The sequence below is a fragment of the Abrus precatorius genome, unplaced genomic scaffold (genome assembly GCF_003935025.1).
Source record: "Abrus precatorius isolate BTA unplaced genomic scaffold, Abrus_2018 Scaffold1, whole genome shotgun sequence".
Lineage (NCBI taxonomy): Eukaryota > Viridiplantae > Streptophyta > Magnoliopsida > Fabales > Fabaceae > Abrus > Abrus precatorius.
Genome location: NW_020874291.1, coordinates 693,520 through 706,544, shown reverse-complemented (window position 1 = coordinate 706,544; position 13,025 = coordinate 693,520). Strand labels below are relative to the sequence as shown.

The following is a 13,025-nucleotide window of genomic DNA, read 5'->3' as shown; positions in this document are numbered from 1 at the left end:
ATGTTTGTTAACTATGGTAAAATAGCCACTCATTCTATCCCTATTTCATATTTTTTTTTTAAATAAAGTAGAATACACTACATGTAAGCACTAGTTGATGACTTTTTTGTGAATACAAAATTCTATTTTATTCCTTTATCTTATTTTATTTTAAATCAAAGGCCAATTTAAGATAGTTTTTGTGCAATTCAAAAAATTAAATACAAATAAAAAAACCATGATTGATAAAAATAATTTTTTACTGTAATTTTTGTTTAATTTTTAAAATAATAATTTCTTTAAATTTTTTTATTTCATAATAAAATCTCACTTTTTTTTCTTAAGATGTCAAATAGATTTTGTCATGATTTGTTTATTTAAATGTTGTTTATTTATTATTTTTGATAAAAATGAAAAAGAGGAGCATGCAGGATGGTTAGATTCAATCAAATCAGTTCTAAACAATGCTTAGCTATAAAAGGAACAAACATAATGAAGAGAACATAACAAAAATAAGCTAAATTAGAAATGCCCTTTGAAGATAAAAATTTCAAAACTTTGATTTATCATCATTAATAGAAGGTCAATAATTTTTTATAAAAATATATATTTTTAACACTAATTAAAGTAGGAAACCAATATCTTGTCATAAAAACAAAGAAAATCGAATAGAAAAGCTAATGAAAATAGCCCGAGGAGATTAACTTAGACTTTTTTTTCATTTTTCTTACAACCTTGAATTGGCTTCTAAGGAAATAAAAATGCAGAGTAATTTAGAAGAGGAGGAGACGAAATTAAAAAGGAATTGAAAGCATAAGAGGAGGGGTTTTATAATAAAGTAAAAAACAACAGCAAGGGGGTGAAAGTTGAGAAGAAGGAAACAAAAGGAGAAATTTTTTACTTTTTCATAAAATATGCAACTTGACTAAAATTAGTCTTTAAAAATTTTAATTTAAAATTTTAGTCTTTGAAATTAATAATCGTCAATCATGTTAGTTCTTATTGTTAAAAAAATGTTAAAATTAAATAAATGAGTGATGATTTGTCACATTAACTAACACATGATAATTTATTTTGGACATAAAATGATTATATTTTAGAATATTTCAAAAATATGTCATTTTTGTCTTTGACTTTTGAAATTTTCAGGCAATAAGTTCATTTATTGTTTCATGACATCTTCCTCCCTTTCTTTGGCCATTACTTCTTTGCCTTCCATCACAGTAACCTCATTCTCTCTCCATAACTCAACACTTAGACTTTATTTGAGAGTTTGGAAGGAGAGAGAAAAAAAAAAGTTTAAAAGACTTAGGAAAGAAAAGTAAACCCCTCCCTTATTTAGATATTTAACAAAATATTTTTCTTGTTTAGATAATGAAATATTTAACATGTAAATGACATTATTATCCTTTTATATTTTTTATTTATATATTTTTCTTTTTATTTTTTCAAAAAGTATAAAAATTAAACAATTTTCTCTTGCTAAAATATTTTTAAAACAAATTCTCAGTCTTTAACATTTTTTGAAATTTTTTTATTTTTATTTTCTTGCTATTCTAATTCTAGATCATGTTAAATATTGAATCTAACAAATAAAATAGAAATGATAAACTCCACTACATGAGTCGCTAAAATTCTCCAAAATGAGTGAATTAAAAAAAAATGATTAGGAGAGTTTTATGCAGACTTAGAAAAACTCTCTAACTATTCTTCTCATATTTAATTAACTTCTAAATAAATGTTAGTGATCACTAATCCCTCCTTTTCCCTCTTCAAAATGAAATCTAAACAAAGCTTTAGTTTACCCAAGAACACATCTTTTCTCTCTCAAACATAATCAAATAAGCTCAAGTTTCCACCAACTCAAGCCTTATCCCTTTTTCTTTGACTAACAAAGCATAATTTCTCTCTAAATCTTTGACTCAGAGATATATAAACATTTTTACTTTGGAAAGGGGAAACAATTACGATTTTATTGTGTAGTATATTATTTATTTACAAATACCAAAATGTCGATTAATTCTTATAAATATGGCTCCTCTCCGATGAGGGTACTCATGATACAAGTAATTTGATGGATTCAAAATTAAAGTTTCTTTCTAAAATCTATGCATTAAAGTTAACAGAACTATAGAGTGGAGATTCTACCCTCAACATTGAACTTGTTTATAAGCAATTCTCTGTCAACTTAATCTTATCCTTGAACCTTTCTCCCATGTCCCTAATATTTCTTTAAAGTTTAAAAGATATTGATCTTCTAGTAAAATCTAATGCTTTGAAGTTTAAACTACTTGAATTGTCAAGGGCATTACTAGATGTATATAATTCTTTTGCACTCAAAGTAAAAATGCTTATATCTCTCCAATGAAAATAGGGTTATGTGTAGGAACTATAATATTTAATAGATATGAAAGTTAGAGACTAACGTAACATTTTTAAGAGATTAAAATGTCTGATACTTACTATCTTAAGGATCAAATAAAATAAAAATTTATTCATTTTTAAAATATTGATAGTAATATATAGGGGCTGATTAGTGTTAGGCTTGATTTTCTTTTTTTGGAGTTGACTTCATCTAGGCTACTAACAAATGTAGCCTAAATTGTTTTAGAGGGTGAAGGCTTAAAGAAAAAACAAGAGAATGGAGATATTTTTATTTTGTTATCATTATCTTATTTTTTATTTTAATTTATGAATTTTTTGAGGTTGAATTTTGGATAATAAAAATGCCAAATTTAATTGGATTGGACCAAATCGATGACCTAGGTCTAGCACTAGTGAGTTTAAGAAAAATAAATAAAAATTTTAGGCATTGGGCTCGTGGAACCTAGTGTGAAAAAAAACTGTAGGAAAAGAAGTCTGAAATTTTGGGTCGATATCATGTGGCCCACCGAACAAAAAAGTGGGTTTGCATAAAACAAAAAGGGGAAAGGAGCTACTTTTTTTTTAATTAAATTTTATATTTAGCCCATTTTATTGTTTTATTTAATTTGATTCTATTTCAATAAAAATGATTTACTTCTCATATTCATTTTTTTATTCTTTTAAATAATAATAATAATAATAATAACAACAACAACAACAAATATAAAACAAAAAAAATTTAATATTTCTTATTTTGTTATCATTGTGTATAAGATGAAAATAGGCTAGGCTAGATCAGGCTTTGCATAAATAGACTTAATTTGTCTAATAATTTTGAAGTCTAAGCGTATCATAAATTTTTTATTAAGCCTAATCTGACATTTTTAAAAGCCTAATTTGGCCCATTATCTCTTTTGACTTACTTCGTATTGAGACATTTAATAATTTATTAAACTTTCTTATAAATAGACTATTAAATCATTTAAATAAGTATGTCTTTTAAAAGTCATAATGCTTGTATCTAAATAAATTATTAAAAGATGATATAATATAAATAATGTGCAAGATTGTAAAAAAATGATAGATGAGATGAAATGAACTAACAATAAACATAATTGAGACAATGTAATGTAAATCAGTGTTATATTGTTATGTGTATAAGATATGTAAAAAATTCTAGCAAGGAAAGCTCTTTCTCTCTTAGGGTACACAATAGAGACATTCTTTAATTTTAACAAAAAGATTATTATTTTTAATTTAAAATTTTATTATTTTAAAATTTAATTAATTTAATATATTATAATTTTATATAAAATTATTTAATATATTATTATAAATTTTAAATAGGTCATTCTAATAAGCTTAATAGACTTTTTCTTAAGTTTAAGTCTAGCTTATTTAATTAATTAAATTTTTTTAAAAAGTTTATTAATTAAATAGATTAGCTCGGTTTAGGCCTTAAATAGCTTATTAATTAAATAGCTCTATCGGACAACCTAAAATATTTTCATTCCTAATTTTGTATCTTGTTGAGTTATAATTTTTATATAAGATAGTTTATTAATTCATAAAAATTAAAATCATACATTCACTTCTACATTAATTTTAAAATTTATATTTATTTTTTAAAACTTTATACAGTTAATAATTTTAATATTTGTCTTTTAGATAATAAATTTTAGTTTTTACAAATAATTATAGAAATAACAATAAAAGAGGATTAAAAAATGATAGAAATATTAATTTTTGTTTTTCTGATCATGTTATATTTGTCTTTTAATTTTTATTTGTGAACTTTTATCTCTTGTAACATCCTCAATTTATTTGACTTGTTTTTGAAAAAAAATAGATATTTTGGCACAAGATTTTTTGTTGTAGCAAGAAAGAACATTTTGAACTAGGTCCTTTAGAGCCCTTTCACTGTAGCAAATGAGTTTTGTTGTGGTGAGAAGTGGATCAGGATGACTTAACAACACTAGCATGGTAGATAGGATTCTCGTTGTAACTAGAATGACAAACAACAAGAAAAAAATATTGTGAAATTTTTTCGCTGTAGCGAGAAAGTTGCGAGCTTGAGGGATATTTAAAAAACTTTCATATTAGAAACTTCAATTTTTTAAGTCAAATAACTTCTATCTTGTTTCTCTTTATTCTCTTACCTTCCCTTTTCGGAGAAAATTCTTTCAAATTTTGAATCTTTTTCAGATTTGAGCTTGAAAGCTTATTCCTTCTGATCCTAAGTAAGTTTTTCGGAGCTTAGTTTTCCAAGCTCTATTCTATTTCTTTATTTTCTCTCTTTTTAAAAGTGTGCTTTTTTGTGATATCTAGGAAAAATTTTGGTTCTTGGATGGTATCCCTGATTATAATTTTACGTTTCCTCTAAATCTTGCGAAGAACATAGTTTTAGAGACATATTTTCAAATAAAGAGAGTTGATTCCAAACCCTAACTTCTACTTATGCATTTTTGGATTAAAAACCTTTATTTTCACTTGATTTATAAAACTCTAATATTTTTTTATAAGGTTTCAATATTAAAGATGAAGTTTTTGAACATGAAAAAAAATTGACATTGTTAGTAAAAAAAAAGCTCTTCTTTTTATAGATAAGATATGATTTAGGAATTAGATAAATATTTTTATAATTATAATAAATTTTTATAATTGATTTAAGATAATTATTATTTAAATGAACATTGTGGAATAAAAATACTTTTTTTATGCATAAATAATTTCTGAACTCACGTGATTTTAAAAATCATTATTTTCTTAAAAAGTTTTTTCTCTCAAACTCTCCTTTAAAATAAATTTTGGTGATCATTCCTCTAATTATTTTTAAATATTTATGTTTAATCTATATTTTTTTAAAAAACTAGCTCATTGTCTTGTTAGAATCCTATTGAAATACCTTGGATGATAAATAAAGATTATGCTTGAGTAAAAAATTAATAAAAAAATATAAAAAATTATTAAATTGAGTTTATTTTGTAAAATTACTATTTTTAATTTATTTGAATGGTATATTTTTACAATATAATATTACTTTATTTTTTATTGTGTTACACTATTTATTTATAAATAATTATTTTATTTTTTTATTATATATATATATATTAAAAATAATTTATTATGATCAATCGAAGCATAGTTAGACCAGTGATTTTTGTTGCTATCATGATTTGTTAAACATGGATAAGTAGAAAAAAAATTCCACTTCCATTCCATCCAATGCAAACATACACACTTTCCTAGTAATTAGAAGTTATCAAAATAGACCGAACCAACAAGCAACTAAAACAATCCATTAAAATATGGCTGCGGTAGGATTGTACTGGGCCCAATCCAGCCCAAAGTTCACATCGATGGCCCAATAAGTCACTCTAACCTCAAAAAAAAAATTCCCCTATCAAATAAATTTGACTAAAATAAAATAAAATAAAATAAAATAACGCCAAAGGGACTGGGTTCTTCCTCAATGTCACTCTAATCTAGTTCGCTGTTTGGATAGTGGGAAACTGAAGGAAAGTGAGGAAAAGTGGGTCTAAGAATTTGAATTTGGAGGTAACAAAATTGTTCATTTCCTACACCCACTAATTATCTACCTCATCGTTAAAGCCTCCAATGTCCCTATATTTCGCTTTTCTTTCTTTCTTTTATCTTGGTGCTTTTCACTTTGGCATGTCAATTTAGAATCATTATATATAAGAAGTTGTCATCATGCAATGGTCGTGAGCTGTTCGATAAAATGCTTCAGTATTTCATATATGTTTTAAAGTTGTGCAGAATTGGTTTTAATATAACTAATTTTGAACTTTTGAGTGTAATTGAGATATAGTAAAATAAATTGGCCCTAAATGAAACAAGAAAATAAAAATTATTGTGTGCTTAAATAGTTATCTGAGCTAGTTGTAGTCATGTGTGGAATTTTGACTGATTTTCTTAGTTGGTTCTTATCTGTGATCGTAGAAGGTAGATGAGATTATGTAATCGACTTTTGGATATTAGATATAACATTTGCTTATTTTGCAGTAACTACTCTGTGAAATGGAAGATCCATCGTTTTTCAATCGGATGATCAGTCATCTTCGCACAACTTGCAAGTATTACTTCCTGCATATGAGCTTAACTGCTAGTGTCGCTGCTGAAAATGACTGTATTTTGTTCATTATAGTATAGAACCGCTGTAGTCATTTAATTGAAGGATGGTTCAGTCATATCTACAAAGATTAGGGAGAAAATTTCAAATCTTTATATATTACTAATAAAGTTCACTAGGCTGCCTATGGTACAATAGTTTGCATAATTCCAATTATAGCTGTGCTGTTACGGCATGATGCTGCTCTGATGCGTTATTCTTGGAGCAGTATCACATCATATGATTCTGTCTATTCTTGGAACTTTTGTGATAATGTTAGGTACTATACTGGCTATCCAAAGGATCTTGGACCATCAAGGGTTATTCATTTTACCTCTGAACGTGAGTTTGTCAACCTTCTTCACGAAGGTTTTCCCGTGGTTGTTGCGTTTACTATCAGGTGATCTGAAGTTAGCTTCAGAATTCTTATTTGCTTATCCCAATTTGAAGTTGTCTTCAGGTCTGAATGGAAAAGAATTAGGAATAACTACTTGCTATTTGATAATGCAGGGGGAATTACACTCGACATCTTGACAAAGTAATAGAAGAAGCTGCTGCTGAATTTTATCCACATGTTAAATTTATGCGAGTAAGTTATTTTTCATTAACTCACTCTGCAATTGTTGGAAATCGTGTGAATAACATCATGATGCAGCATAGCACCTGTATGACTGTCTCATCAAATAGAATCACAAAAATACAGACACATTTACTCACTGTAGAATTCATTGTTCATCAATTTTCAGCAATCCCTTCTTTCCATTTTATTACCCATGGTTATTATTAATTTTATTGGGTTTTGGCTACTAATTTTCTGTGCCATCTGTAGCATTGTTATTGCACATTGATGAACTTGTTATTTTATTGTGCTTTGCAGGTTGAATGTCCAAAATATCCTGGGTTTTGTATAACTCGGCAGAAAAATGAGTATCCATTCATTGAAATATTTCATAGCCCAACACAAGTATGGTGTTCCTTAACTGTTCATTACTGTCTCATCACTTCACTACCTAAATTGCTGATGTGAAGAAGTTGTAAAAAATTCTTAGTGTAATAATTATGCTGAAAGCATATATTCTGTGGCAATAATCTTTATTCATAGGTTAATCTGTTCAGTGACTGTACCACTCCATATAAATATTTTTTTGTAATTTGAGACTCGCGTTCTTTGATACAGGCAGCTAACCAGGGAAGGGTAGCTGATCCAAACATTAGTAGATACAATGTGAAGGTTTTGCCTGTAAGTTTTTTCATTCTCTAGGTGGCACCTTGCAAGTTCTTTTCAGGCAAACTGTAGCATCTATTACTGATTATGATTATTAATATTTTGAGCTCCTTCTCTCAAATAAATATGTAAAATGAATCTGGTGCTAAATCTAGTAATCAACCATTAAGTGACTGGAATACGTAAAATAATTTTTTTCGTACTTCCTGGCTAATATAGTTGCTTCTATTTGTCAAATATTGCGATATTTTGTCTGATTTCATTTTATTTATGCACTTGCAGTTCAACTACGACGTTAGTGCTTATGGATTTAGAGAATTCTTCAAGCGACATGGTATACAGTCATCAGATTTGAAGTAAGGATCCTGTTTTATCAATCTGTATATCATCATTCATCACAAGTTCACAACTTAAGGCCGATAGATGGAGAGTTATATATATGTACCTGTATAATGGTTGCTCGAACCTATAATTTGGTTTAAGTTCTCGTCAGGACCATTTCCAGGTTAAGGTTCTCCAACTTCTAGAGTAGAATCTACGAGTGCTTATGGATTTACCAAACATTGGATTTCGATCTTATGTAGATGCTTGTTTGTGCTAATTTTTGGAAGTAAGTCATTATTTACCAGAGTGCATCAGCTTAAGTTTTATTTTTTAATATATATTTACATGTAGCAGATTGATTTGAGCTTTCTCTTCACACCTTTCTACAAAGTACATGAAAGCTAGAGGTTTCTTTGAGCTGCTTCTAGCAATATCCTTTTTTTTTTTTTTTTAATTACATTTTTTTCTTCAAAAGAGGATCTCTTAGTATCTTTCACTAAAGACAACCAAGTTCGAAGAATTTAACACAAATACATTTCTATTATTCAAATTCAAGAAAATTGGTTAAACTAAAATAATCTTGTGCACTTCCATATTCAAATCTATGCCCTCCATGGTTAAGTGGGAACAGCTATTTGTTTTAGAATTTTTTTTTCTTATGATATGCTTGATATTGTTTTGGTTACAAAATAAGTGGCAGATATTTTTTATATATCATATTAGAGAATGTGGTACGAAATTGGTATGGAACTGACTTTGTTATCGCAAATAATTTTAATGTTTTTACCAAACATAAAGTTGTTGACAACGTAGTCATAAACATTATTTATTGTAACTTTACAAATCAGTTTAGCAAATAGCCTTTGCTTAGCACTGTTTGAAGAAAATCAAGGAAAAATTCAGACTTCTTCTATAATAATAATAATAATAATAATAATATAGCGATATTCTCATAATTTGTTTACAAAATTTTTCTTGCGGGTGTATATTTGAGATGAAATACCAGCGTATTTCAACCCCAAACATTACCCATTTTGTTTTTAGCTTGAGGAGGAAAAGTTGGTGAGAGGTTCTAACTGTCAACCAAATGGGCTATGATGTAAGCAAATCGAAGTCGACTAACGCTTGGGAGCTGAACTTGAGATCAAATATGATAGAATTGACACCTAAAATTGACATAAGGCTAAAGCAAGAGGCTAACGTGTTAGGCTAACATTTGAATTTTTAGATAAGATTCTTTCAAAAATATTTTACATTATTTTTTTTGTCATTAAAAATATTTAAAGTAATCCAAATACTGACGCACATTTTCAGGTAAAACAGTTGAGCAGCAGTAATTCGAACGTTTCACAACCATACACAAGTCCCGTTTAGCTCATAACACTGAAATGTAAATAAATCCTCTGTAACTTTTGGCTATTTTTATATAATTTTCTTTATGGTATGTTTAGAAGATGGTTTTTTGGAAGGGATAGAAGGAGATGATATATTTTTTACTTTTTAATTAAGAGAATTATAAAAATTTACGATGATAAATGCATAATTAATATATTAAATTTATGTAAATATAACAATTTATATTTTTATTTAAAAAATATTAATTTTAAATATATTTATATAAAATAGAAAATTTACCCCTCTTCTTAATAACTCTTATATAGATAGATATTATGCACATTTAATTTTAATAGGTTGAAAGTGATAACAATTAGTCAATTACGCCTAAGGAAAAACAGCTATGAAGTTTATAATTCCTTGTTCATGTATTTTTAATTTTAGCTTCTAAACAAAAACATTGTCTTCTATTTGTTGAAAATGTAATCAATGATATTATTCTATTTGTTGTCAGAAATTCTAGAACCTTGCATTAATATAATAATTCTGCTTATTTAACTTGGTCCAAAAAATTGCCCCCAAAGCCATGATCTTCTACTACGTCATCACCTAACTAAACCAAACTGGATGCTCCAATCAAACACTAACATGATACAATCAAATACATATTATCACATTTCATGTTTGCAAAACTTTCTTCTTTTGTTTTTCTCTGTTAAAATTTGTCAGATTTAATAGAATTTCCAACCTGATGAGTTTAGAAATAATAGCAAGGAAATTGGTTAATAAGTTAATGAAATAATGTCATAGGAATGCAAGAAAGAATTGTCGAAATGCTTCAATTGATGAGTTAAATGTCTCAGATAACCTACCTCTACCAAACATGTTAACATCTACAACAATATAACAGTCAACTTGGTTGTTTCAACTTCCATTTCTTCTAAACCTGAACATTATTCTTCCAAAAAATGTTGCCTTCTTAAGCTCACTTTTCTCCCACAGAATAATCAAACCCACACAATGGCAACTTGCTTGAAGCCACCTAGGCTATCTAGCACTGAAGATGATTCTGTGATACTCTTTTCAACTTCTAATTCTCCTGAAGAGTCCATTAGTCCTTCTTCTTCTTTCTACCATTCACCACCACCAACGCTACATTACTTCAGAACTGCATACAAACTTTGTGTGAGAAATCTCTCTTACACTTTGCACCCTCATAAGACCACTCCCTTTTCATTTTGTCACTTGGCTCAAAAACCAAAGCCTGAAACGAGTATACTCAATTCAGTCTCTTTTGGTGCCAGAAGTTCTGAGATTGTTGCTGTTGTTGGTCCTAGTGGCACAGGGAAGTCTACTCTTCTGCGAATAATTGCGGGGAGGGTGAAAGATAAGGATTTTGATCCAAAATGTATCTCAATCAATGATCACCCTATGACTAGTCCTGCTCAGTTGAGGAAGATATGTGGCTTTGTGGCACAAGAGGATAATTTGCTTCCTATGCTAACTGTGAAAGAAACTTTGTTGTTTAGTGCCAAGTTTAGGCTAAAAGAAATGACACCGAAAGATAAAGAATTGAGGGTAGAAAGCTTGTTGCAAGAGCTAGGCCTTTTTCATGTTGCAGATAGTTTTGTTGGAGATGAAGAGAATAGAGGGATATCTGGTGGAGAGAGGAAAAGGGTGTCAATTGGAGTAGACATGATTCACAACCCTCCAATTTTACTCCTAGATGAGCCAACATCAGGTCTTGACAGCAGTTCAGCTTTGCAGGTGATAGAGCTTCTATCATCAATGGCTAAAGCAAAGAAAAGGACAGTGGTTCTTTCAATCCACCAACCTAGCTATAGAATATTGCAGTATATTTCCAAGTTCTTGATCCTCTCTCATGGTTCAGTTGTTCACAATGGTAGCCTTGAACTGCTAGAGGAAACCATAACTAAATTGGGATTTCAAATTCCAATACAACTCAATGCCTTAGAATTCTCCATGGAAATCATTTGCAGGTTAGAAGATTCTAGTTCCAAATGTGACGCTTGCACCATTGAGGAAAAGGATCCATTTCCAAACTCCATGTGGCCAGAGGAAGAAAATGGTGTAGTACAATCACAATATAGCAAGGAAAGTTTTGGCAGATTTTGTTATGTAAACTTGATTGAGATATTGTTTCTATGCTCAAGATTTTGGAAGATCATTTATAGAACAAAGCAGCTTTTCTTGGCAAGAACAATGCAAGCACTAGTTGGTGGATTTGGGCTAGGAAGTGTTTATATAAAGGTAAGGAAGGATGAAGGAGGAGTTGCTGAAAGGCTAGGTTTGTTTGCATTTAGCCTTAGTTTTCTCCTATCTTCTACAGTTGAAGCACTTCCAATATACCTTCAAGAGAGGAGTGTTCTAATGAAAGAAGCCTCAAGGGGAGCCTATAGAATTTCCTCTTACATGATAGCCAACACTTTTGTCTTTCTTCCTTTCTTGTTTGTAGTATCTATACTCTTTGCAGTTCCTGTGTATTGGCTTGTAGGACTCAACCCTTCCCTTTCTGCCTTTGCCTTCTTCACTTTTGTGGTATGGCTAATTGTGCTCATGGCAAGTTCTCTAGTACTCTTCTTAAGTGCAGTTTCTCCTGATTTCATTTCAGGGAATTCCCTCATATGCACAGTTCTTGGAGCCTTTTTTCTCTTCTCTGGATACTTCATACCAAAGGAGAGCATTCCAAAGTATTGGCTTTTCATGTACTATGTTTCACTCTACAGATACCCTTTGGATGCACTCCTCACAAATGAATATTGGAATGTGAGAAATAAGTGTTTCTCACATCAAACTGAGGGATCCCAGTGTTTGATCACTGGCTTTGATGTGTTGAACAGTAGAGGACTTGAAAGGGATAGTAGGTGGATGAATGTGGGAATAATGCTAGGATTCTTTGTGTTGTATCGTGTGTTTTGTTGGATAGTACTTGCACGAAAGGCCTCCAAGACAACAGTATAACAAGTGTTCCAAAGCTACATCATCAGTCATATATTGAAACAAAACATGGGCTTCAAATGAATGCCAACTTTGTTAGAGTTTACAATACATTAAGAAGAGACTTTGCTCCAATGCCCATAATGTAGTGCACGTGTGACAGAACAGGCCTTGTACTCAAAACCAATTATTTTCCAGTTTCAAGCGCCATTGATTGTATCATATGAAATTCCAAAGCTACAGATTTATTCTAGGAATGTGTCTTGTCACTGTCTCATTGTAGTTGTCCTCTTTCCTTTGTCATTTTCAATATGATGGATGAAAACCTGAATAACTTGTTTGAATGGGAGACAATTCTATTGGGCAGAGGTTGAGAATATGGTTTGCAACCAAAGTCACCAAAGGCAATATTTTCCCACCAAAGTCACCAACATGTGTTGGTTTCAGTGAAAGAGATGTTCACAATGCGTATTCAACAAATTGATTGATGTAACAAAGAAAAACAAAAAAAGAAATTGACCTAATATCAGCACATGATTGGTAATTAAGGTAAAACAGAACTTGTATAAGTACTGCAAACACACATTTGATCTTGACTCTTAAGAATTTTGTTTCCTCAAATAGGTTTATCAACTTTAGTTAAATTAATTAAGGTCTGATGTAACTTATAAATATTAAGGTTTCTAATAAAGACATTATTTTTAATAA

General features: G+C 29.5%; 2 protein-coding genes across 2 annotated transcripts; both read left to right on the top strand.

Annotated features, from left to right (window-relative positions):
• The first annotated feature begins 5,793 nt into the window (after positions 1-5,793).
• Positions 5,794-8,236, top strand: LOC113858088. Its single transcript, XM_027490546.1, has 7 exons — positions 5,794-5,901; positions 6,370-6,440; positions 6,756-6,875; positions 6,986-7,064; positions 7,353-7,439; positions 7,653-7,715; positions 7,983-8,236. The coding sequence occupies exons 2-7, from the start codon at positions 6,385-6,387 to the stop codon at positions 8,058-8,060; spliced, it is 483 nt and encodes a 160-aa protein (XP_027346347.1). The 5' UTR covers positions 5,794-5,901; positions 6,370-6,384; the 3' UTR covers positions 8,061-8,236.
• Positions 8,237-10,358: 2,122 nt separating this feature from the next.
• On the top strand, positions 10,359-12,341 carry LOC113858081 (ABC transporter G family member 23). The gene has a single exon (XM_027490537.1). The coding sequence runs from the start codon at positions 10,380-10,382 to the stop codon at positions 12,339-12,341; it is 1,962 nt and encodes a 653-aa protein (XP_027346338.1). The 5' UTR covers positions 10,359-10,379.
• The last annotated feature ends 684 nt before the right edge of the window (positions 12,342-13,025 follow it).

Coding starts and splice junctions, on each gene's coding strand:
- LOC113858088 (XM_027490546.1), top strand. CDS start 6,385: ATGGAAGATCCATCGTTTTTCAATCGGATGATCAGTCATCTTCGCACA. Junction 6,441..6,755: donor CATCTTCGCACAACTTGCAA/GTATTACTTCCT, acceptor TGATAATGTTAG/GTACTATACTGGCTATCCAA. Junction 7,716..7,982: donor ACAATGTGAAGGTTTTGCCT/GTAAGTTTTTTC, acceptor ATGCACTTGCAG/TTCAACTACGACGTTAGTGC.
- LOC113858081 (XM_027490537.1), top strand. CDS start 10,380: ATGGCAACTTGCTTGAAGCCACCTAGGCTATCTAGCACTGAAGATGAT.